The sequence below is a fragment of the Phlebotomus papatasi genome, chromosome 2 (genome assembly GCF_024763615.1).
Source record: "Phlebotomus papatasi isolate M1 chromosome 2, Ppap_2.1, whole genome shotgun sequence".
Lineage (NCBI taxonomy): Eukaryota > Metazoa > Arthropoda > Insecta > Diptera > Psychodidae > Phlebotomus > Phlebotomus papatasi.
The window spans coordinates 29,280,296-29,304,004 of record NC_077223.1 but is presented as its reverse complement, the minus strand read 5'-3'; the positions used below and the strand labels follow the sequence as shown (position 1 = coordinate 29,304,004).

At 35.7% G+C, this 23,709-nt stretch overlaps 3 protein-coding genes and 1 long non-coding RNA gene across 4 annotated transcripts; 2 read left to right on the top strand and 2 right to left on the bottom strand.

Annotated features, from left to right (window-relative positions):
• Positions 1-400: 400 nt before the first annotated feature.
• On the bottom strand, positions 401-4,835 carry LOC129803402 (uncharacterized). The gene is made up of 3 exons (XR_008751859.1): positions 4,536-4,835; positions 1,931-2,245; positions 401-1,865 (listed from the first exon to the last, which is right to left on the bottom strand). It is a non-coding gene; the product is annotated as an uncharacterized LOC129803402 (long non-coding RNA).
• Positions 4,836-4,910: 75 nt separating this feature from the next.
• On the top strand, positions 4,911-10,562 carry LOC129803399 (protein O-mannosyltransferase 1). The gene is made up of 2 exons (XM_055849892.1): positions 4,911-5,602; positions 8,380-10,562. Exons 1-2 carry the CDS (start codon positions 5,144-5,146, stop codon positions 10,270-10,272), a joined length of 2,352 nt encoding a protein of 783 aa, XP_055705867.1. The 5' UTR covers positions 4,911-5,143; the 3' UTR covers positions 10,273-10,562.
• A 3,621-nt stretch (positions 10,563-14,183) lies between these two features.
• LOC129803398 (gastrula zinc finger protein XlCGF7.1-like) lies at positions 14,184-15,211 on the bottom strand. Its single transcript, XM_055849891.1, has 3 exons — positions 15,022-15,211; positions 14,821-14,955; positions 14,184-14,750 (listed from the first exon to the last, which is right to left on the bottom strand). Exons 1-3 carry the CDS (start codon positions 15,117-15,119, stop codon positions 14,255-14,257), a joined length of 729 nt encoding a protein of 242 aa, XP_055705866.1. The 5' UTR covers positions 15,120-15,211; the 3' UTR covers positions 14,184-14,254.
• Positions 15,212-19,383: 4,172 nt separating this feature from the next.
• On the top strand, positions 19,384-20,849 carry LOC129803397 (zinc finger protein 782-like). Its single transcript, XM_055849890.1, has 3 exons — positions 19,384-19,695; positions 19,771-20,613; positions 20,680-20,849. The coding sequence occupies exons 1-3, from the start codon at positions 19,453-19,455 to the stop codon at positions 20,806-20,808; spliced, it is 1,215 nt and encodes a 404-aa protein (XP_055705865.1). The 5' UTR covers positions 19,384-19,452; the 3' UTR covers positions 20,809-20,849.
• The last annotated feature ends 2,860 nt before the right edge of the window (positions 20,850-23,709 follow it).

Below are 23,709 nucleotides of genomic sequence, written 5' to 3'. Positions count from 1 at the left end.
ACTCTTTCGTCTCCTTCGGGACTATGGGTACCCATGGAAGCAACAATTTTTTTAGACTATCTAGAATCGATAAAAATCTGATTCTTCTGGATAATTACAAACTATAAAGATGTCCAAATCTAGGATATTTTTTGCAGGATCCTAATTAACTCCTGAGCTTAGATATTTTTGGTCAAAAATCGTGAATTTTCGATTTTCTGCTTCCTTGCAGATATTGTGACTTTTTTGATATTTCTAGACCAGAATAAGGAAAAACCTCTCGGGGCCAATAAGTATGATAACTAGCAATTACAGATTGCATAAATTCGAAAAATATTTCTTTCTTAAATTTTCAAAAAACTTGTTCAAACTTTATGGGTACTCTCGTCCACAAAACTCTAGAGGTCAAATATAAGGTTATCCCGCCAATGCCTGCCATTTGCTTTTTGACACCAACCTTTTATCAAAATTCCAAGCGGGAACTACTTTTTTGCCAATATGGCTGATAATTTTGACATTTGGCAGCGAGGCAGATTGCTTTCGGGGAAGTTTCTCCTATTCTTCCGGATTTTGGTGAATTCTGTTTGTCCAAGAAGTGTTTTTTTGGCTCTTGAGAAAGCTTAATATGTCTACAATAACTTCGTGTTGAAGGAAATGTGTTTTAAAGTGTTATTATGTGAAATATTTTGAGGAATCTGTTGGCAAGCAGAAACTTGGTGTCTTCTTGACCACTTCCTGGACATCCCACAAGATACTGGTCAATAATTCTTCTTGTTTTAGTGATCAACATTGTAAAGGAGTCATTTAACACGCAAAAACAATTCACAAAATTGATATTATTGGCTTTTGGAAAATTGAAGTTTGTCTCCTTTTCGCTCTTTTGGGGACGAGAGTACCCATGAGTTTTCCAATTTCCCAGAGGCGGACAAAATTCTTTCTCTACAAAAGTATCATATTTGATCACTAAGACTTACAATAAAGTGAGTTTTACTGAAATTCGTTCGCTGGATATGTTGTGGTTCGGAAAGAGTTAAGTAAAAAATAAATTTATTTTACTCAGATAACTTTAAACCGGTATTTTTCTTGGAATTAGAAATGAGTTTGTTCTGTACAAATATTTTTTGTTGCTTTTCTCTGACGTGTCACACAAAACTGGGGATAGCAACTAAACGAAGTCAAAATGAGATCAAACTTTCAAAAGATGTTAGTATACCGAGGACATTATAGCACTTTTAAATAAATTGTAATCGCAGTAAATGTGATTTTTGTGAAGATCGTCTCGAGAGGTCTTACCAGTTAGAGGGTTAAAGTGGCGATAAATTATTATGGAACGCATATGAAATTACAAAAATAGGGCATTGCTTTTTAACCAAAGTTTAAATATCAGCATGAAGTGTTACGTTTACTGTAATGCTAACGAAGTACAAAATCAGTGATATTATAATCGATAGATAGAATCATAGTTTGTTTGTTTATCAAAATACTTACATTTACCCAGAAGTTTTGTCAAATTGCAAAAACCTAGGCGAATCTGAAGCACGAATCATTATGTGGATCCAGCATGACACAGAATTTAAATATTTTGTCAAAAACTTGAAAATTAGGTTTGAGTAGGGTATAAAAGAGACTTTCTAATAGACAGTAAATTTATTTTAAAAATAGATTTTAATAAATACATTGCTTTTTATAATTATTCTGAACAATTGAATGCCTTTCAAGCTTAAGTCCATCTAATAGAATTTGTTTCTATAACACAAATCAGCAAAACACAAGTGATATATTCATATGCCTTTTACCAGGATCTCTTATACCGTATGATATTGCATACAATCCATTCTGATGGTCTGTTACCACTTGAAATAAAAAGATGCTGTTCATCGTGACATCTGAGGAAAGAAACGATCACACTTAATTAGTGGTGCGTATTGCTTTCCATCAAAAGATGTGGTACCAATGTATTGTAGTAGGACTGTTGAGCCTAGAGGAGTTGGGGAGAAAGCCCGTCTCGACAAAGACTCTTCTAAGCCAACAGTACCAATCATTGTCCAGTTGGGGTGTAACTTTGAGAGGTGTTGTAACCACAGCTAACTTCAAGTGACGATATCGCTCAGTCGGTCTTCACCAGTGAAGTGGGGAGGACGCCAGATTCGTGGCTCTTTTTGAATGGGCAATGGGGGTTCACTTCCGGAGATTAGCGATGAAGGGTGCTCTAGCATGTTCTGGTGTGGACCCGTAGCAATTTTTGCTGCGGTTTCATACCTGGAAACTTAAGATTGTTTACAATAATTTTCCAATCAGTATCCAAAAATAATGAATTATCCAATTTTCAATTTATTTATTTTTTAAATTCAAGTCAATTTAATTTCATCTCATTTCGTCTTTTTACTACCCTTCCCATGCGTCCATCGCCGTCTTAGCGTTTATTCCAGCTTCCAGGACTAAACAACAATGTCATTGTTAAAGCTGCATTGGAAATAAGCCAGACATAATTGAGAGAGAAGAAAAACCACTTCCAAGCCAAATGCTTTTTAGAAAAGTGGCAAAGTTTCCAATGCTGAAAAGCTCGAACTTGTGACTAAGATTCTAATTCCTCAAAAGTACTTTGAGATCATTTACCAGTTTACAACCAACCGATTTATTATGCACCTAGAGTCGCCCAAAAAAAATTACAGAGACACAATACAATTTCGAATAAAATTGTGTTATTGGTTATTGGTGGGTATTGGTTATTATTGAGTTATTGGTTCATAACCGGTTTACGTACTACCGATATGTAACCAATTGATACCGGTTTTTTTTTGTCAGAAATTGAAAGACTTTCAACGAGCCCTCACATGAACCCCTTTGGTTGGGAAATATGCTCTCTGGAGCCATTTAGACCTTTGATCTTGGAAATCGTCTGAAAAAATGGCCCGCGGGACAGGTTTTTACTTTTCTCTCTGTGGAGTTCGAAAAAGGTGTGTCTAATTGAGGTTCTTAACAATCTCATCTACTATTTCTATATTCGGGAATTCTTAAAAGAGACAAAGCAATCATGTTGAGTGGATAGTTTTCGGAAACAAACCTAAATATATATTGTATGAATTTGAGAAGATTATGGAGTAAAAATTATATCTTCTGTGACGATTGATAGTAATTATTTAAAAAAGCAGGACCGAAAATTTTAACGCTTGTACTTCGAGGGCTTCACTTTAGAGTCACTTTCCTAAATAATATCTTCTGGCCAGACGTCGAGGCTGCATATAGCTTTATTTTTGTTCAAAAGTGAAGCTGAGAGCTTCAGGCGACTTGCTTACACTTCTCGCATCTGAGATCTAAGAGAAAATTTTCAAAAAAAAAAAATCAAAAACTTGTAAAAATCCGGCCTTTTTCTTTATAGTTTCTTTAACCCGAATTGTTTTTATTTCTTGTAATAAAAAATAGGTGTGATTAGAAGGAATCACACCTATTACTAAATATATATTTAGAAATTTACCACTTTAAATGAATGGATATATAAAAAAGTACTCAAACGGTCTATTTTTGACAAATATCAATAACATTGATTTTTAAGAAATAAATTTCAGTAAAAGCGAAATGTTTCTAAAAACTTACTTATCTCACAAAAGAATTAGCAGTCTTGTTTTAAAACTAAAACTCTTCGTTATATATAAACTTAAAGATGAGATCCTGATTGAGAGGGCTCAAAAATCGATATTTTATTGGCCTTACTGATAATAGTTTCCTTTAGAATTGTACATCACAAATTTTAAAGTAATATCTATATATTTTTTCAAAATTACGCTTCTGAGAAACTCAGTATGGCCCTAGAAAAGCTCAAAAGAAAAAAAAACTAATTGATCGATCGAGTTGCTTACAAAACCATTTGAAATACTATAAAAACTCTTCAGTGAATGTGAACTAAAAACATTTAGAAAAAATGTTTTTGTCGATCGATGTTTTTTGTTATATATGAAAAACTAAAAAATTTAATTTTGAGTTAATTAATTTGATCCACATTGAGGCGAATTAATATTATTTAATTTTTTTAATATCTTAGTCCAGTAGTTTTTCTCTAATCACTAAAAACAACACTTTAATTATTTGTGAAGCAGATTTCTGTAAATGATTTTTAATCTTGCTCTTCTAATATTTTGAATATTACAAACTCACGTATAAGGTTTATGAATAAATTTGTAATTTAAGTGGCAAAAGAAAAAAAATTGATTAACGAGGGTTTGAATTGAATTGCTTGCCCCCCCCCCACGCTCCCGACTAAATCGAAGTTACACGTAAGCTGAATAGAAACAAATGAAGAATGTCACAAAATGAATTAAGGAAAGTTTATCACTATTAAAAAATACAACAGACTTCTTGCGACCCCTAATTCGTCTCTGGGCACAAAAAACTTTTTGCCGATTTCGCAAAATTTGACCAAGTTTCCCATGTTCTCTCTCACTATATTTTTTGTGTACATTTACAATTCTTATACCAATAAAAGCCCTATTTATCTGACGTATTATGAGCCAAATCATTAGGGTAAGCACGTATTAATAAAAAACATATTGGCACAATACCTGTGGAATGACACCTCCAGAGAATTTCGCTGGTCGCCGTTGATGCAATTTTTCACAAATACACCTATTTTTTCTCACTTTGCAGCACAAAGAAATATATTCAAGAGTTTTTACACACCTTTTCACTGGGTTTTACGGGACTTTCTTCAATATTTTCCCGATTTTTCCACAAGAACTGCGCAAGTTAATTCGAGGAAATTGCTTCGCGTGGGAACTGTCAGAAGAGGTTTTGATTGTTTTTCCGCCAGATTCGCTAGTAGTTCGCTACTAGTTCTTCGCGCAACCGCTCGCGCCGCCCTCACGCTCGATTTTTGAATTCTCTATAGAGAATTTGCTAAAATAACGACATTGACAGGGGGGTGGTGGCAAGTGACTACAAAAAAAACGCCGGAATGTAGAGAAAAAGCACCAGGTGAGCCATTGTGTACCTGAGGTATCCCGTTATTCTGCACAGTGCTACTCAAAGAGCTACGCAAAAGAAGTATCACTGCTCAGTATCTTAGTGGAAGTGCTTCATGTCAGACTAACAAAAAAGTCACAGAGAACTCAAATTTGCACTAAGAAGTTAGAACACTAAAAGTAATCAGTGATAATCGAGTGATAATCAAATGAAAGCCGAAGGAATGGATAATGAGGTGAGAAAGCGCAAAAGTCGGGAAAAGAGGACAAAAAGTGATGATATGAGTGAAGAAAGTGAAAGACTTCAATGCGAGAAAGCCATGGAACCCATTGACAACAATCTGGAAAAATACCATGTGAAGAATGCAGAGAAAATACCTTGCCAGGAGGAAAGTTATCATAGCTTTACTGTGTCCATTGAGATGGATCTTGTGGCTTGGACACTATTTCTCTTGGCATTTCTCACCCGGACATTCAGACTGTCCCAGCCAAGAGATGTGGTTTTCGATGAGCTCCACTATGGGAAATATGTGTCAATGTACATGAGAAATACTTTCTTCTTCGATCAACATCCACCCCTGGGAAAACAGATTGTAGCAGGAGTGGCATCCATCATCAACTACGATGGAAATTATACATTCTCGAAAATTGGAGCACCTTACACTGAGGTCAATTCCCAAGATTATTTTATTTAAAAATGTAACCCTTTAACGACGAGACAGTTTTCGTGGACCGAAAATCAGCAATAAAAATGAAACCGATAAACAAAATTTGTAAAAGGTTTTACATCTAACCCTAGAACATCCAACAGAGTCTGATTCGGTGTATTAGGTGAGATTCTTAACAATCTCACCTACTATAATCCTAACAAAATTTCATGTCGTCCGATCGACCTCAAACTTGGCCAAAATGTGTTTCGCCACTTCCTGATCACGAATATATATGTGACTATTTTACGTTCCCGGCCGGCCGGCCGGCCGCTCTTTGGAGCTTAATAGCTCCTAAACTAAAAAAGATATCGACTTGCGGTTCTCGGCAAAGGTTATATATCGGGTGAAAATTGCAACTTGGTGCATTGACCCCCCACCCCCCACCCCTCCTTCCGCCATTTTGAAGACCCCCCTTTTTTTGTTTTCTCAATAGTTACGCCCCTATGGCATCGAGCGGGCTCAAATTTTAGTATGTTATAGCTGGGCCTTAGAGCTTTCCATCAATACCAAACTTAAGGTCCCCCGACCCCCCTGACCCGAGCTATAGGGGTCCAAAAAAAATTTCTTAAAATGGCCATAACTCCGGTTCTAATTGTCAGAATTTAAAAAGTGAGGGCTTTTTGGAAAGCTCTCATGAAATGCCACTTCCCCTTCTAACATCGCTAGTTCATAAAACCACCGCTAGGGGCGCTATTATTAAAAAGAAAATTTTTAAAGCTTATAAGTTAAAAACCTCAAAAATTCCATTGTGCATCGGGCTGAAATTTTAGTATGTTGTAGCCGTTGATTATACCTATCAAACAAAAAAAACCTTAAGTCGATCCATAACCCCTGACCCGAGCTATAAGGGGTCAAAGTTCGAACATTGACCGGCCTCTATCTCCGGTTCTAACTAACATAGCGACCTAAATTTTACCTTTTTGGTTTCGTCTCGATGAGCACTTTCAGATGGAAGTTCAAAAAGTCACCACAGGTGGCGCTGTGATAGCGTCAAAATTCATCGAAATTCAAAGTCACTTTTCTCAAAAACGGCATTGTGCAAGTTAATGAAATTTTAGTATGTTGTAGTCCAGTCTAGGACGTTTCCAAAATGGTGCAATTGTGCGCTGTGGTTAAAACAGAACCGGAGATATGAGGGGTCAAAGTTCACAAAATTCAAAAAATCATATCTCCGGTTCTATGTGACCGATTTTGATGAATGAGAGCTTAAACGAAAAATCTCACCAAATACTACAACTTTCTAGAACATTTGAACTTCGTGGGACCAACACCAGGGGCGCCACAGTCGAAAAACCAATTTCAATGTCTCATAACCTCAATTATCTCGACTGTCGCTGAACCGATTTTGATGATTACTTCGACATAATTATACAGGACATTTGTCTCTACATTTCGTCCATACATCATTTTCCGCTCAGACTACGCTATCACTCCGATTTTGCCGTTTAAGTGTGAAAAAATTGATTTTTCTCATAATAACACTTTGAAATCACTCAGATGCCAATTTGACTGCCTCTACTCCACAAAGACACTTAAAATATGGTTTTAAATGGAAAGTCCCACAAAATACAACAATTCTTTGATATAGTTGAAGTTCAACAAATGACTACTTGGGGCACTCTGGATGAAAAAACAAGTTAAGAAACAAAAAACCTCGCTTATCTTGGCTTCTGAGTAATCGATGAGTTCATGTTCTATGGGAAAATTATAGAGTACATTCTGGTCTACATTTCACCCATATATCACTTTTGTGCCAGTTCATCCAAATCCTTGATATTTTGGTTTAAATACAAAATTTGTATAATTTCACGAATTTTATTCAAGATAACTGAATGGCGTCTCCCAACTTCAGCTCTAAATCGAATTTGCATGCACTCCGAGTTAGCTCACGTTAAGAATCTCACCTACATAAGCCGGTTAGGATTATCTGTCCCTTTTTTGCTTTTTTTCTAACTGTGATTTATTTTTTTATTTGTTTTTTTTTTATTTTCTATTGAAATCCTAATCAGATTTTATATGACTGAATAGCCTTCCATAAACCATGTGCGTATGCCGATTTTGAGCCTTTTACCTTTTCTCAGACAGGAGTTATATTGGAGAAAGTCTTCATTTTGTATGGCGACTGCTGGAAGGAGTGGCAGGGGGAAACGTATATATACACGGTTAAAAAGCCTTCCATTGCCCTTGATCATTCTGATTTCTACTTCTTTTCACAGAGGAGTTATAGTGGAAAAAGTCGGTTTTTTTATATGGGGGCTACAAAAAAGAGTGGAGGGGGGAGGAGCCTATATACATGGTTAAGGAACCTTTCATAAAACTTGATCCCATACCAAGTTTCAGCTTTCTACTTCTTCTCAGAGGAAAGTTAAAATGAAAAAAGTCTACATTTTGTATGGGGGCTACTGGAAGGAGGTGTGGGGGGAGGGGGTAGTGTCCATGGATAAATAGCTTAAGTCGTACATTGACTCCATACCGAATTTCATGAAGATCCCTTTGGCTGATGTTGAGTAATTCGATGTCAAAATAGTATTTTTTCGAAAAGATAAAGGCGTTTTTAGACGGACTCCCAGCGAATATCGTCCTGGGTCTCGGTAGTTTTTCATCCTACACCATTACCTATAAAATTCGCCTAGTCCCATCTGTGGTTGCCACATAGACCAACTCTCATACATTTTTGCCCAATGTCCTTTTGTCACACAACAACATGGTTGTTAAATTTTTTTCTCTTGTTTTAGAACGTCCCGATCTTCTGGTTGCGCTTTATTCCGGCCCTTTGTGGAAGCCTTCTATCACCTTTAACATACAAACTGCTCCAAGCTTTGCGTATGAATCGCTGGACAGCCCTATTGGGTGGATTTCTCATCATCTTCGACAATGCTCTTCTAACCCAATCACGTTTTATCTTAATGGAACCAATTCTTTTATTCTTTACCATGTTGGGCCTAGTACTCCTGGTAAAATTTCACAAGGCAGGGCTTTACACCCCATTGTGGTTTGCTTATGCAACAGGGGCGGCTATCGCATTCACATGTGCCCTTGCAGTCAAATATGTTGGCTTTTACTCATGCTGCCTCGCGGGTTTTTCAATTCTACGTAATATCTGGAAGCGTCTGAGGGATAGGGATGTTTCTGATTGGCAAATCATCCTGCAAACTATGACTATCGGAACAATCTTTACTGTCATCCCTATGGCAATTTATATGAGTGTGTTCTATGTTCACCTCAATGTTCTACATAAGGCTGGTCCTCATGATTCTATCATGACTAGTGCCTTTCAAGCTTCCCTTGATGGAGGTCTGGCTTCTATCATCAACAAACAACCAATTGTCATAAGTCATGGGTCTCAAGTTACTCTAAAGCCCACATTTGGACGACCATGTTGGCTTCATTCCCACCCTCATACATATCCCATCAAGTATCCAGATAAGAGAGGATCATCACATCAACAACAAGTAACGGCGTATTCTTGGAAAGATGTCAACAACTGGTGGATTGTTAAACGACCCACGAGGAACGATCTTGTTGTTGGAGATGAACCTGATCCCATAAAACATGGTGATGAAATCCATTTAGTGCATGGTCTTACGGCAAGGGCACTAAACAGTCATGACGTAGCCGCTCCAGTAACACCTCAGGCTCAGGAAGTTTCCTGTTACATCGACTACAACATCTCGATGCCGGGTCAGTTGCTATGGCGCGTAGAGATTGTCAATCGCAACGAAGAGGGAGATATTTGGAAGGCCATTACTTCCCATGTGCGACTAATTCATGTCAGCACTGGAACTGCCCTACGTCTTTCAGGACGTCAATTGCCAGACTGGGGCTTCAATCAACACGAAGTTGTATCGGATCGTGTTGTTGTACAACCAAGCACCGTCTGGAATGTCGAAGAACATCGTTATACAAAGACAGATGATCAAAAGGAACGTGAACGTGAACTGGTGACTCGTGAAATGATTCCTCTAACCCGAACTAATCCTTCCTTCCTGCGCAAATTTACTGAGTTGCAACTGAAGATGCTGTGGTACAACGACGGTCTTCAAGCCAATAGCCACATGTACGGATCAACACCGCTTGAATGGGTGTTGATGGATAAAGGTATTGCTTACTGGGTTGACAAAACATCCAATGGCCAGATTCATCTCTTAGGCAACATAGCCATATGGTATTCTGGAACAATCTCCGTCATCGTATATCTAGCCCTTCTTGCCTTCTACCTTCTCAGACGACGAAGATTGTGCTTCGATCTGCCTGATGATGAATGGGAGAAATTTCAATTGGTCGGAGAACTACTCCTCGGTGGCTACTTCATCAACTACCTTCCATTCTTCTTCACCGAAAGAGCGCTCTTCCTTCATAATTACTTCCCAGCACTCATCTTCAAGATTCTCCTGCTATGCTTCGTCATTGAACATCTGCACACACTGCTTAGGCTTTTCTTTAATCGTCCCATTGTCCTTCATCTATCGCGATTAGCCATTTTTGCATGGATCGCAGTAGTGCTATATGTTTACCGGAAGTTTATTGTACTAAGTTACGGTGGAACAAAACTAAGTGCTGAAGATGTGATAAATCTCCGATGGAAGGATACATGGGATTTTATACTTCATAAGAAGATTCCTGTTTAGTCGTAATGTACCTTTGTTAACTAATGTACATACTAATGCCAGAATATTGATTACAGCGATAGAATTAAACATCGTTATATCTTTCTAACAAATATTTATTTAATTTATTTTAATAGAACTAATTGATATATATTTTTTACATAAGCATTTAAAGAATTTTTGTATACTGTAAATTCAATAATTACTATATTTTGTATGATCCTATAATGTTCTCCAATTTCTATGCTAGGAAACATGAAGAATCTTGTTAAGTTTCTAATGTGGTCGTACTGAATAAAAGACAATAAAAAGGAACAAAGAGATCTAATTTCTTCCATTATTTATTACATTCTTTTTACTGCTCGACCTGGGGAGGAAGTTGACAGCCTGTACGCATCTCGAAATCCACGCAATTTGATTTTTTTTCGGGTGGCCCTCCCTGCATGCGCTTTGGGCTATAATAGTAGTTTCGCCTCCGTTTTACAAACGAAAGAGTAAATACTATCCCAGCGTAACCAATGTCAACAGTCGACGCCGTAACACGGCAACAACAAATTAGACAAAACAATCCAAGAACAAACAGTCCTTTTCAGGACTCCTTGACGCTAGACGTTGGTGCAAGTCTAAGGATTTGTCACCTCAACGTTGAAGGTATGTCAAAGGCAAAGAAGACTGCTCGACCTCAGAGAGACAGTAGGGTCGGAGGAACGTCTGTTCAACAGGGAACCCCTATTGACACTTTTGCCAAAATATTGAAAAATCAGGGGCCTCTCGACATTTCATTTTTCCATACGTTTTTGCATAGAGGCACTGATGACTATTGGCAAGTTTTTTCCTAAAAAGAATTGACTTATGAGTCTGATATATTTCGAAATAGTGCATTAAAAGCTATCTAAAAATACATCTTTCATTATGCTCGCCGAAATAATACAAGAACTACGAGCAAATTTGTTTAAGGCGAGATGCAATATCTGCAAAATTTTTACAAGGAAAAGTGAAAAATAGCTTCACTTTTTATTACGCTTGATGGGCCCCTGGAAAAATATTTAATGTATCTAGTAAAATATAAGTAATATAACGTTTTTTCTGTAATATATCTTTTACTATAAACAGAGATGTTCAAATTTCGTATCCCAAATGGTACAGAGTAGGGTGTCAAAAGGTGCTGACACGAGTTCTTAAAGTGTCAATAGACGTTCCTTCCACCCTATATAGTTACACAATCATCTTTTTTTCAACTTGTCACCGTCCTGGAGTAATGGTAAGAGATATCGATTCCCGGTATTCGATGACCCCCAATAAAAAACAATATCTCCAGACATTTTTTCTTCCCTCCTCCCTCCTTTCAATAAAAACCATGTCTTTTCGGTTTTTACAACTATTCTCGGATATGTTTCAGAATTTAGAATTTAGAGGTAGTCCAGGCAAACATACCTATGACCGAAAAATTCGCATTTTGAATTATTAAAGGTCAAAGGTGATTCACTTTGGAGGGTTCATTTTTTAACCAATTTGGTTAAATTTGGATTTTTTGGAAAGGTGTTGAAATTTTAAACCCGGCTGCATTGGTCTTCTTCGGTAATGAATCGGTTAAGTACCGATTTTTTGATTTTCAAATGCTCTTATGATTTTTATGAATCTACTTGATCTCTACACTACTGGTAAAAAAAAAGTGGATCATTTTGATCCATTCGCGATCCTTTTGGTGAATCAAATATGATCCATCATTTCAAATGTTTCATTTCGATCCCTTTTTGAAAGATCATTTTGATCCATTGCAAAAGAATCAAATTTTGATACTTTAAATGGTTCACTTTGAGGAGCTTTTCAATGGATCAGTGAGTGATACTCTAAAATAGATCAAAATGAACTTTTAAAATGATGATTTTTTAATCTTTTTTTTTAAATGTAATGCATTTGCCCTTCAAAACAAATTAAAAGAAAAACATATTATTATTGTCCTGCAAATGATTTTTTTATTCTCATATGTTTTTACCATTTACAGTTATTACATCAATTTTTTTTACTTGTTAATACATTTTTGACAAGAGATTTTTTTTTTAATATTAAGATACTGATATTTTCAGTTAATTTGGCAAATTTGAATTATTTATGAATTTTAATTCAAATTGACGTTTATTTTTAGTTTAAATAGAAATTCTTTAAATTATAACCATTTTTCAAAAGGTTTTTTTCAACCGATATTCTGTACATTCTCTTTTTTTTATAGATTTAGGACACAAGAAATTCGTCGATAATCCCTAAAAAAATAAGAAAAACTATGAAATATTTCTAGATTTGCACTTCTAAATCTTCCGACGCGAGAACGTAGACAAAAAAAACATTTTACACAATGAAAATCTAAGGATTTTTTTCACTATTTAATCAACAGAAAGTTCGCGAGATCCCTTTCCGGGGCTGGAACACCGAAAAAATTACTTAGAATTGTACAAATCCGTGCAACTGTGGATTATTTTATTTTTCACTTTTTTTTACTCACTTTTGGCAAATTTTTCACGTTTTTACAAGTCTCCAAAATTAATCCTTTTTTACCTATAACATTATAATTTGTAGAAAAGCGTCACTGAATATCTAAAAGGACACAAATTCCACGACAAGAGCACCCCGTTTAATTATGAGCTCAGCGAGTCTCAGTGACTGTCACTGACGTCACTAAAAGTGGCGTGATTATCCAAGTGATTCATTCAAATGTATCACTTTTGACATATCGTACCAAATTTTCAATCGCTGAAATATCACGGTTAAAATTTTAAAGATATCAATTTATTAGTTTAGACACGTTCCCCTTATATGAGCAAATATACAGTAAACACATTTTTTACTGTTTTAATAGTTTTATTTAGTAAGAAAATTCATGGAAAATAATCGCAACAGCGATCCAACTGAAATGATCAAATTTAATCCATTTGAATGTATCTCATATTTTCGATATTTTTTGGCGTAATATCCTAAAGATTGAAAATAGTTATCTCAAAAATTTCACATTCTGCCTTGCTATATATTCCTATTAAACCTAAAAACACTCATTTTCGCTGTTTTCCTTTTATTAGTTGGCAGAAAAATATTCTTGAACATCGATCTTTCTGAAATGATCGATTCGAGGAACCTTTCAATGTATCATTGAATGTGATCCTTTACTTGGATCACTGAAGTGATTCATTATAGAAGAATCAATTCAATTCAAATGATTTGATGAAAATGAACCTTTTAGGTCGTGATTCTTTTGAAATGATCCCTGGTGATCCATTCATTTTTACCAGTCTAGTAGATCGGTAAGCACCAAAAGATCATGTGAAAAACTAATTCACGGAGAGCTCCACCACGCGAGATTGAGCATTCCGCAAAGCTGGAATACTTTGCCATCTCTTGTTTCAAAATAATGTTGAAAATTGATATTTTCTATTGGATTTAGGGTAAGTGTGCCACATTACGGCATTAGTTGCATTCAAGCGCCAAAGTATCAAGTTTGAAAATGTATTATTTTTAATACAGATTGATTTTTTTTTATTAATTCTTCTTTCTGTTGCTTTGAATCTTGTAGACAGTTTATCGTCTTTATTTTCTCTAAAATCATTCTAAAGACATTTTAAAACAAATAAAAATGTGAACATAGCATTGGTGGCCTATTCCGGCCACCTTCATTCTCATAGTTCCTTATCCTTCCGGAATTCTTTCAATGCCTTTTTCAGATCATCTTGCTCGTTGAAGCGATATTTTTTGTTATTTTTTGCATTGTATAATCTCTAGTAGAGTATGCAAAAACGGCAAAAACTAAAAATTCTTGGAAATTTTAGGAACCAAAAATGTGGCCGGAATTGCAAGCTGGCCGAAATTTGGTACACTTACCCTACGAACTTCTTTCTTAAAGATAAGATATTATTTATAAAAAAAGCAAAGTTTAAGATCAAGGCTCATTTCACTCAAATTTTTATTTCATAAAAACTTCAAAAATAAATTATAAAATATAGTTTTGATTGGTATTCTAACTCTCCTTTTTATTCTTAGGCTTGTGTTTCATATGAACCTTCATATGAAACATCATTCCTCGAAGTTTTGTACAGATCTTTCCACAATAAGCACACTCCAGGATTCGCTGAGATTTGTGATTTGCTGAATGGGTATTCATATGAACATCCCGGTTCATCTTGGTGGAAAACTTTCTCTTGCACAGAGAACAAGTAAATCTCTTGCCAAATTGATGGAGAAGAAGATGAACCTTCAGATTCTCCTTCCTCGTGAATCCTTTATCACATTTCTCACATTTGTACGGCTTAGCTCCCCTATTTTTATGCATCTTCATGTGTGTCTTGTGGTCATAGCTCCTCACATAGGTTTTGTTGCACAACTTGCATGAATATTTCGGATAATGGGAGTTCATATGACGGTTCAGATGGCATTTGTGGGCATAGCTTCGATTGCATTCAGTACACTTGTGCCTCAAAGAATCGGCCCTTTTCTTCCCTTGGTTCTTTCCTTTTCTGAAAAGTATCAAAGTAACCTGAGAAATTCACGATAATCCTGAAAGGATTCTAACTTGCTCAATCATACCTTCCTGAATCCTTCGTAAGTTCGCTAAGTGCATTCACTTCATCCAATTCATCTGGAATAATTAATTCCGGTTCATCAGGCTCATCAGGTTCTACCTTAATACACGGAGAATTGTCTTCAACGAGATCTGTAAAACTGCATTAATCCAGGTTGGTAGATTAGTAATATTATTTCCAAGATATGATTTTATTGCCTACTTACTCTTTCCATTTATCTTTATTCCCTGTCATTCCTGTTTGTTCCCATTTCCTACTTCGACCCTTTTTACGATCAGTAGCTATTTTTCTTTTTATATCCATATCATTGGGATTTCTAAAGGCAAACGCAAGTGTGAACAAAAATATTTTTTTACACAAAGATATGACAGTTTCAATCAAGAAATTGGACCCTTACTCTTAAACTGAGGACCAAAGACTTAACTTCTCACCCAGCCGGGAGCGAGTAAAATGAGAACAATGTTTCTCGACCGATGAGAAAGATTTCTCTCAGTAGGAATTGAATTGAATTGTTTTATTTATTCATGCCCATATACACAAGGTACATCGTAGGACTATACATAAATACATCTCTAGAGTATGCAGAAACTAAAAATTCTTAGAAATTTTAGGAACCAAAAATGTGGCCGGAATTGCAGGCTGGCCGAAATTTGGTACACTTACCCTACGAACTTTTTTCTTAAAGATAAGATATTATCTATAAAAAAAGCACAGTTTAAGGTCATGGCTCATTTCACTCAAAATTTTATTTCATAAAAACTTCAGCAGCAACGAATATTTTTTAGGACCGAAGGAACACTTCTTCGATAGGGAACCTTTATTGACACTTTTGTCAAAATGTTGAAATTTATTTAATGTATCCAATAAAATCTAAGTAATATAATTTTTTTTTCATCAATATGCGTTTTTTGATAACGATAAATGTTCGAATTTCGTATTTCAAATGGTACAGAGTAAGGTGTCAATAAGTCCTGACTCGAGTTTTTAAAGTGTCAATAGGTGTTCAAGCTGAAGTCAAAGTGGGAAATTCGGTCTGATTTTTTGTTCAGACCGAATTTCCCACTTTACCTTCAGCTTGTATACGTATATGGTCGAAATATAGCACTCAATAGGTGTTCCTTTCACCCTACGTCTTTTTTGAAAATAACTAATCAAGGTTTGCAGTCAGTACTTTTCAATATTTCATAATGGTTCATCTTCTTACACCTTTTTGAGAAGTAACTATAAATATATAACTATAACAAAATAGGTCAGGGTATTGTGAATAGTTATATAATTATTTAATAACGGTTTTCTTTACTTTAAGTTTTTAAGAAGTGGTGCTTTAAGCTGTGAAAAAGTTGCTTAAACGTCATTAATGATCTCTACACACTAAGAAAATTTATATCCATATAAAAGCAAATTGCCTACGCTTGTACAGAAAAAAACTGTAAAATATGGACATAAATTTCTCTAGTGTGTAGAGGCCATAAAGCGGCGCAACCGGCATCCGAAAAATGTCAAAAAATTTCCTATTGAGAGTTATCAGATTGAACATAAAGTCTCGTAGTTTGACACCATTTTAATTGTTAAATATGGCTTGCTTAGATTAGATTAAACTTAGACCAAAGTAGGAACAGTACATTACAATACTCTGCTGAACCCAGACCTCCATTTGGGCGCATTACACATCCCAAAATAATACTCCCTCCGTTCCGAAATAAGTCGTACGTTTGGCGAAAAATTAGGGATTAAGGAATAGTTTCAGAGAATGTTTTTGTTATTTGTAAATATCTTAAGTATGAACTATCCTCCATGTTCAGGGATAATATGGGGATCCTATCACGATGGTAAGTTGAGGAATCGATATGTTGAAGTTGTCCATTTTTCGCGTTTTTTTCAAAGATCTCCGGTAGATAGTTAATCATTACAAGATGGACTGTGATTAACATTACAGGCTAGAATTTGTTCTAAATTTTTAGTATGCACAAGTAGAACTCAACAGTTATTACCGATATGACATTTTTTATATCTCAAATTTTGCAGAATGAGCAATAAGAAGAACATCATTTTTTATGTGTTCGAATATCTGGATGCAAAATGGTGAGAGATAGGGACTTGGGACCTTTAACGAGCCCCCCATAAGTTGACCCTGGGACCATTTATATGTTTCTCTAAAGCATATCCAAAATTGAAAAAAAAAATCGCACGACGTGTTTTCGAGCAATCCTAAAAACATGATTTTGGAGGGGAAGGGGAAGGGTGGGGGCCAAATAAAGGACATATTAATGGTCCCAGGGTCAATTTATTGGGGGTCCCCCGAAGGTCCCAAGTCTGTATCTCTGACCATTCTGCACCAATTTTAGATTGAAAATAAAACGCCAAAAATAAGACATTTTTAGGACATTCGTTCCTCAACTTACCATGAAGACTGGACCCCAATTTCAGTACTGGACATTAGCAATAGTTCTTTACAAGAGATAATTGTTGATACACAAAACATTTACCAACAAACTTTCCCTTAATCCCATTTTTTCCCAAACGTATGACTTATTTCGGAACAAGAATTTTTCCCAAACGTACGACTTATTTCGGAACGGAGGGAGTAATTCCTTTCTCAAGGATAAGATGAATCAAGATAGCGTGTTTTCCGGAACAGAACGACATTAGATGTCCATCCTATTCAGATATTTGTTTAGACAGTGACCAGTTAAAATTGATATCTTCCGGATTCTCCAGCAACAGCCTCCTACGAGGTACTCTATTACTAGGTAGTCTAGGAAACACCCAGAAATTTGATTTTAAATCGCATCCGATGGATGCTAAAACCCTCATTCTGATTCCTTAATCGATTAATTTTAGTTGGAATTTGCAAATCTCAAGACATTTTTCATTTTTCAGTTAATGCTGAATTTAAGTTCCCGATTTCTTAGCATGACAGAAATGAAATTCTAGCCGATTTCATGCGCTTAACCCTTTAACGACGAGACAGTTTTTGCTGACCGAAAATCACCATTAAAAATTAAACCGATAAACAAAACTTGTCAAACGTCTTCAATTTAACCTTCGAAAAGCCAACAGAGTCTAATGCCCTAGACCCACTAATGGCTTAAGCTGAGAGACGACTTAGTGGAAAATTATGGAAATGAAGTTTAACCATTATGTCGAGTATATTTACACTAAGCCGTCTCTCGGTTAATCTTCAGGTCTGTCAAGGCCCTAATTTGGTGTATTTTTTGACTCTATGAACGATAGGGACAAAAATATGGCTAAAAATTTTAAGTAATTTTTCTGACGATACCAATAACTGATAAATTTTCATTCTAATGAAAAATATTATGATTGAGTACTGTAGTTTTTTTCCAAAACGGTTTAGTTAGAGTATAAAAATTTATTATAATCAATTTTCAATGAGAATTTAAAAATTCATCATTTTTTAGCTTAAAAATTTACTATACAGCAAATAGCTGCACAATAAATATCCTAGCGTCTACTTTGGAATTATATATAAACATAAGAAAACAATAACGTTAGATAGTCAAGTAAAATTATTTTCTTTATGGGACACCGGTGTTCCAATCGTCCTTATAAGGTTAAGAACTTCAAAACATAAACGCCTCATTAATTCACGTCCAATTTAAGTTCCCGAGATCTAATTTTTAAAATTATAGTCAACATTTTTCTGTGTTTGAGTGAATGTTCTAAACCCCTGAGCTATGGTAAGTACATGCTCTGATCAACCATGCCACCGACCTTTGTTTATTGTGTTAATGTATTTCAACTCCCATAAACTCGATCTACAATCCTTTACAATTGAATCATCCGTTCAACTAAGGCGGCATCCCATGGAGAATGAATTATGTATTGTGAGTGTGTGAACTTAGTACGTAATCCCAAGACAGGTCCCCAGTTCAAGCTATCTGGGTGTCACATGCTCGAACTCATTGGTAAGAATAAATGGATCACCGGAAATCATTCGAAAAGTATCGGTTTTTTAACAAGATAATAAACCAATTATGGTGCTATTCCAATGAATAAATGATCATGGTTTTTAGCACATTACTGTTCTCAAGTACTAAAAAAATTTGAAATTTGATCCATCCATTTTAAAAGGATCAAAAATAAATCAAAATGATCCTATTATTTTACCAGTGCTGAGTTTCTAATAAAGTAAAATCTTCTTGGGATTAACCAAGTTTGAATACTCACAATAATTGCACAAGATAATTGGTTAAATATGGCTACTAATTTTTAAAAATCCGTTTTATCTCGGGAAAACAACCTGTCCTGCATACCTGAAGATCTGCGCCTAAAATTTGTGAATCCTTTGGTTTTGAGAATTTTTTTAGAAATAGCCAGAAACACTTTTGGTTTTTATTACACTAAGGACAAGGAGTTCAAAAATAGGGAGTTAGAAAAAAATACTATCCTTACTCCTTACTATCTTTCAATATTACGTTTGATTACTTTCCTAACATAACACTCTTATCCAGTCGAGACGGATACCCGCGTTACCCGCCACGCCAATAAACGTTCTCTCGATTAGAGGGTGACGGGAACTTCATTTCATGAACCCTTACTTATGTCAACCAAACAGTCCTAAAGTGAAGAAGAAGAATTTTCATCGGTCCAAAACTTCAGTGTAAATTTTGCAAAAATGCGTGATAATTTAAACCTCTTCACTTTGCAGGAGAGAATATTCCTTGTTAAAACTTTCTATAAGAATGATTGCAATGTTAAAAATGTGAAAAGTCACTATTTGTTGGAATACGGAGAATTATTTGATGATGTACCTACCGACTCCATTATATTTGAGGTTATAAATTTATTTGAAGAAACAGGGAATATCAGGGAAATACCTGAGGACATTCCTGCAAGTTCTTTTAAGGTTGAAGAGCAGGTAATTGTTTAACATTGCTTTTTAGTAAGTAAGACAAGCATTATCCTTTATGGCAAATCTATCAATGATTTGTAGGATGGTACTGAACTGTTTGTTGGCAATTTATGGACAGACATTAAAATAGAAACTACAGATATAAAAACTGAAAATCTCGATTCTGATCTACAATCACCTCAAGAAGTTTACATTGAATCTTATGATGTACAGGAGCAAAATTATTTGGCTCAAAGTGACAAAGCTCTTGAAGAAAGTACAAGTTCAGACGAAGAATTATCCCACTCAGAGGAATCAGATCAAACTATTCCACAAGATACTAAAAAGCAATTAAAGAAATCCCCTACTTCAATAAACCCCCAAGCATTGAAACCCAAAAGAATAAGGAAGAGAATTCCTAAGAAAGATGGTGGGGACTATACTTGTGATATTTGTCAGAAGAAATTCAAATCAAAAGCTGGAATGCTATCACATATTGTTCGGCATTCAAATAAGGAAGAATTGAAAAAGGTTAAATGCAAATATTGCCAAGAATATATCCTAAAGTCAGAAATAAAAAGCCACATTGAGCAAAACCATGAGGATGATATTAAAAGGGAAAAGGAAGCAAATCGCCAAACATGTCCCATCTGCTCCAAGTCTCTATCGGACAAAAGTACCCTCAGAAAGCATTTGAAATCACATTCAGAAGAAAAGAACATCGTCTGTGAGATTTGTGGTAAAGCATTTAAGCATCGACATACCCTCACCATGCATATGAGGCTACATACAGGTGAATGTCCCTACAAATGTGAGGTTCCCAATTGCAATAAAGCCTTCCGGAGTGCCAATTCATATGCATTCCACAAAAGATGTCATACAGATGAAAAACCTTTCCCTTGCCACTATTGTGGGAAATTCTTCAGAGACACAGGGACCAGAAGGGTAATTAAAAATCGTTTTGAAAAAAAATTATTACCCACATATTTTAATGTTCCATTTGTATAATAGGTGCACTACCGTCAACACACCGGCGAACATCCCTACAAATGCGAACTCTGCGGAAAGGAGACAAAACAGAAACAAAATCTCAAGAGTCACATGATACATTTTCATAAAATGCACCAAAATGTTGAATAACATTGAAATAAATCTAGGAGTCCTAGCACTCTGCGAATTTACTTTAATCAAATTTTTGCTGTGACGAAGATGTGATTTACTACAGTGAAAATTTTTTAATGTGAAAAATTTGTGAAAATACCGGTGAAAATGGATGGTGTATCATGTGTACTGCAATAGATTGTTTTTCCTCAGTTAATAAATGCTTTTAAAGGTGAGTTAATAAAATAATTTAGAGTTACTGCACAAAAGTGAAAGATTTTCTATTTAACCTCAATTTTTGTACATTTTCAGACGCCGGATATGACAATGAAGAGACTCCGAGGGCCCCCACCTATGAAGGATTAAAAGAGGTGATCAAAAAGTCAAGGCAGGATCTAGGGATCTTTTCTGGAAGAGATTCAAAGAATTTTGGACTACTGGGGTGACAGAAATCGAACATTTGGATGTTTCTCAAGAGCATCAAGGTGATGAGGTGATTTGCCAGTGCTCGGCAAAAAACATGACAGAGAAAGTAAAAGAACTAAGCAATAATTTTAATCTCAGTGGTTAGAATTATAGCCAAGGCCAGCAAAAAATTCAAAAAAATATTTGTTGTTTAAAGTCATTTGTTTTACTACTATTAAATAGCGCATTACCCAAAAAGTAATACATTAATGTTTTTCGTGTCATTATCCTGTCCCACAAAGCGCAAGATCACATTGCAGTCTCGGTCAAAAAGTTTAACCGAAAAAACATGAAAATATGACACACACTGAATCCGTTATGCACATAACTGAGAACAGAAGATTTTTTACGCTCTGGGTAAAGATTTTTTTCCGTGATTGTAAGCCCCAGACTTGCCGACTGCCAAACCCGGCAGGAATTTATCCATTTGACATCTTTAGATGTTACCTTTTTATCTATGGAGATGGCCTACCCCTGTGTGTTATGATGGGACAACATCATGGCATGACCACTTTCCTCCTAATAGAGAGAGAGTATTAATTAAGAGACGGACAAGAGAGAGAGAGAGAGAAAGAGTTAGTTAGTGACTAGACTCGGATGAGTAAGGACCTTGACAGACATAAGGATTAGCCGAGAGACGGCTTAGCGTAATTATATTCGAAATAATGGTTAAACTTCATTTCCATCATTTTCCACTAAGTCATCTCTTGGCTTAACTCTTTCGCGTCTTTAGGGTCATATATGACCCGGGGAAAAAAGTTTCTTTTTGGCTATTTACATTAATTGAAATCTAACTGGAGTCTTGAGAAAATGAGCCAAGAATCTTACATCCTTCTATTATGATGTCGTGCACGAACAGATAGATTTCAATTAATGTAAATACCCAAAAAAAACTTTTTTCCCCGAGTCATGACATTACCCTAAAGACGCGAAAGAGTTAAGTCGCAAGTGTGTCTAGGGCAGAGGCGTGCAAGAACCGTTGAAACCGAAATAACGTCAAATGAAACATGTACGTCAATGGTCAAAACGCTACTACAGTAGACTCTCTCAAATTCGGGCATATGGGACCGAAATGTCAGCCGAATTAGACAGAAATTCGGGCGACAAAATTTTTGAAATGCAACGATTTTTTATTCATGTGCATATAGATATTGAGTTTACACACTCATATATAACGTAAATTGCATGAAAATCCCTCAATAATTCAAAATCACATCAAAACTAAGACAAACCATGCCAAATTTGAGCATATTTGATTCATTTGATAATCATAATCAAACTTGAAAAATGACAACAAACTTTTTTCAAATGTAACCGCTGCCCAAATTAAAAAGTAGCCCGAGCTTAAAAGAGCCGAATTTGCGAGAGTCTACTGTAATAACAAACTTGTTTTGACGTTAATTCGGTTTCAACGGTTTTTGCACACCTCTGGTCTAGGGCATAAGGACGTGCTGCATGCAGACCAAAGGGAGGATCTGGTTGAAAGAGGGGAACGGGTGGTAGGTTCATGTCTCGTCCCTGAACCCCTTTCTAAGAGCTCCAAGATCCTTAAATAGTTCTTTTTTGTTTGCGGGTAGAATTCTGACGGAAGGAAAGTTTACAATATGGAGGTCTTTATATAGCAAAATTAAAGGTGAACCTATGACGAAAGCTACAAGCTTTCTCCACTACGCTATTTTTTATGGTAACCAGTTCTCGACCCATTCAAACCGATTCGTACATCTCGAAATTTGACTAAATTTACATGAAAGTAACACAAACGCATTGAGAATGAAAAATAATTATTGGTTTAAAATCAGTTAACGGTTCATAATCTGTGATCGGTTCATAATCGAGTGGAACTAGTTCAAACTTCTCATGGTTTCCAAAACCTTTCGAACAAACTCAATGTTTCCTCTATTAGTTAAGAGTTATGCTATGTAGAATCCTTTTAACTTTGATCTTGAAAACCGGTTTAATTAGTTTTTATTTATTAATTATATCGAGATATTTATAACAACGGACCGTAAGTGCGGGTGACTTTTACGCTCCCCTGTTAGTAAGTTTTTCATTATTTCTAGAACTTAAGGATGGTCTTTATCAATCAGACATAATAGATGAGATCGGTAAAGGCCATCTTTAAGTCCTAAAAATAAAGAAAATCTTACGAACAGGGGGTTGTCAAAGTCACCTGCAGAGGACAAAGTCACACACACTTACGATACCATTTGAGATATGAAATTATTTGAACCTATATCCTAAAATTTCATTGTAGACGGGAAGGAATTTCCTCTGAGCTGGGGACAAAATAATAATACGTCCTTTTCCTTCCACTTTTTATTCTTGACTAACTTTTATTTTTTTCCCCTTCTCCATCGTCAATTCCCCTCATTCCAGCCACACCGCACTCTAGCGGAAATTATCAATACTAACTCTACACTGTTAAAAAGTGGGAATAAGACTGAAGTCTACCTACATCATAATTATTTAAAGATG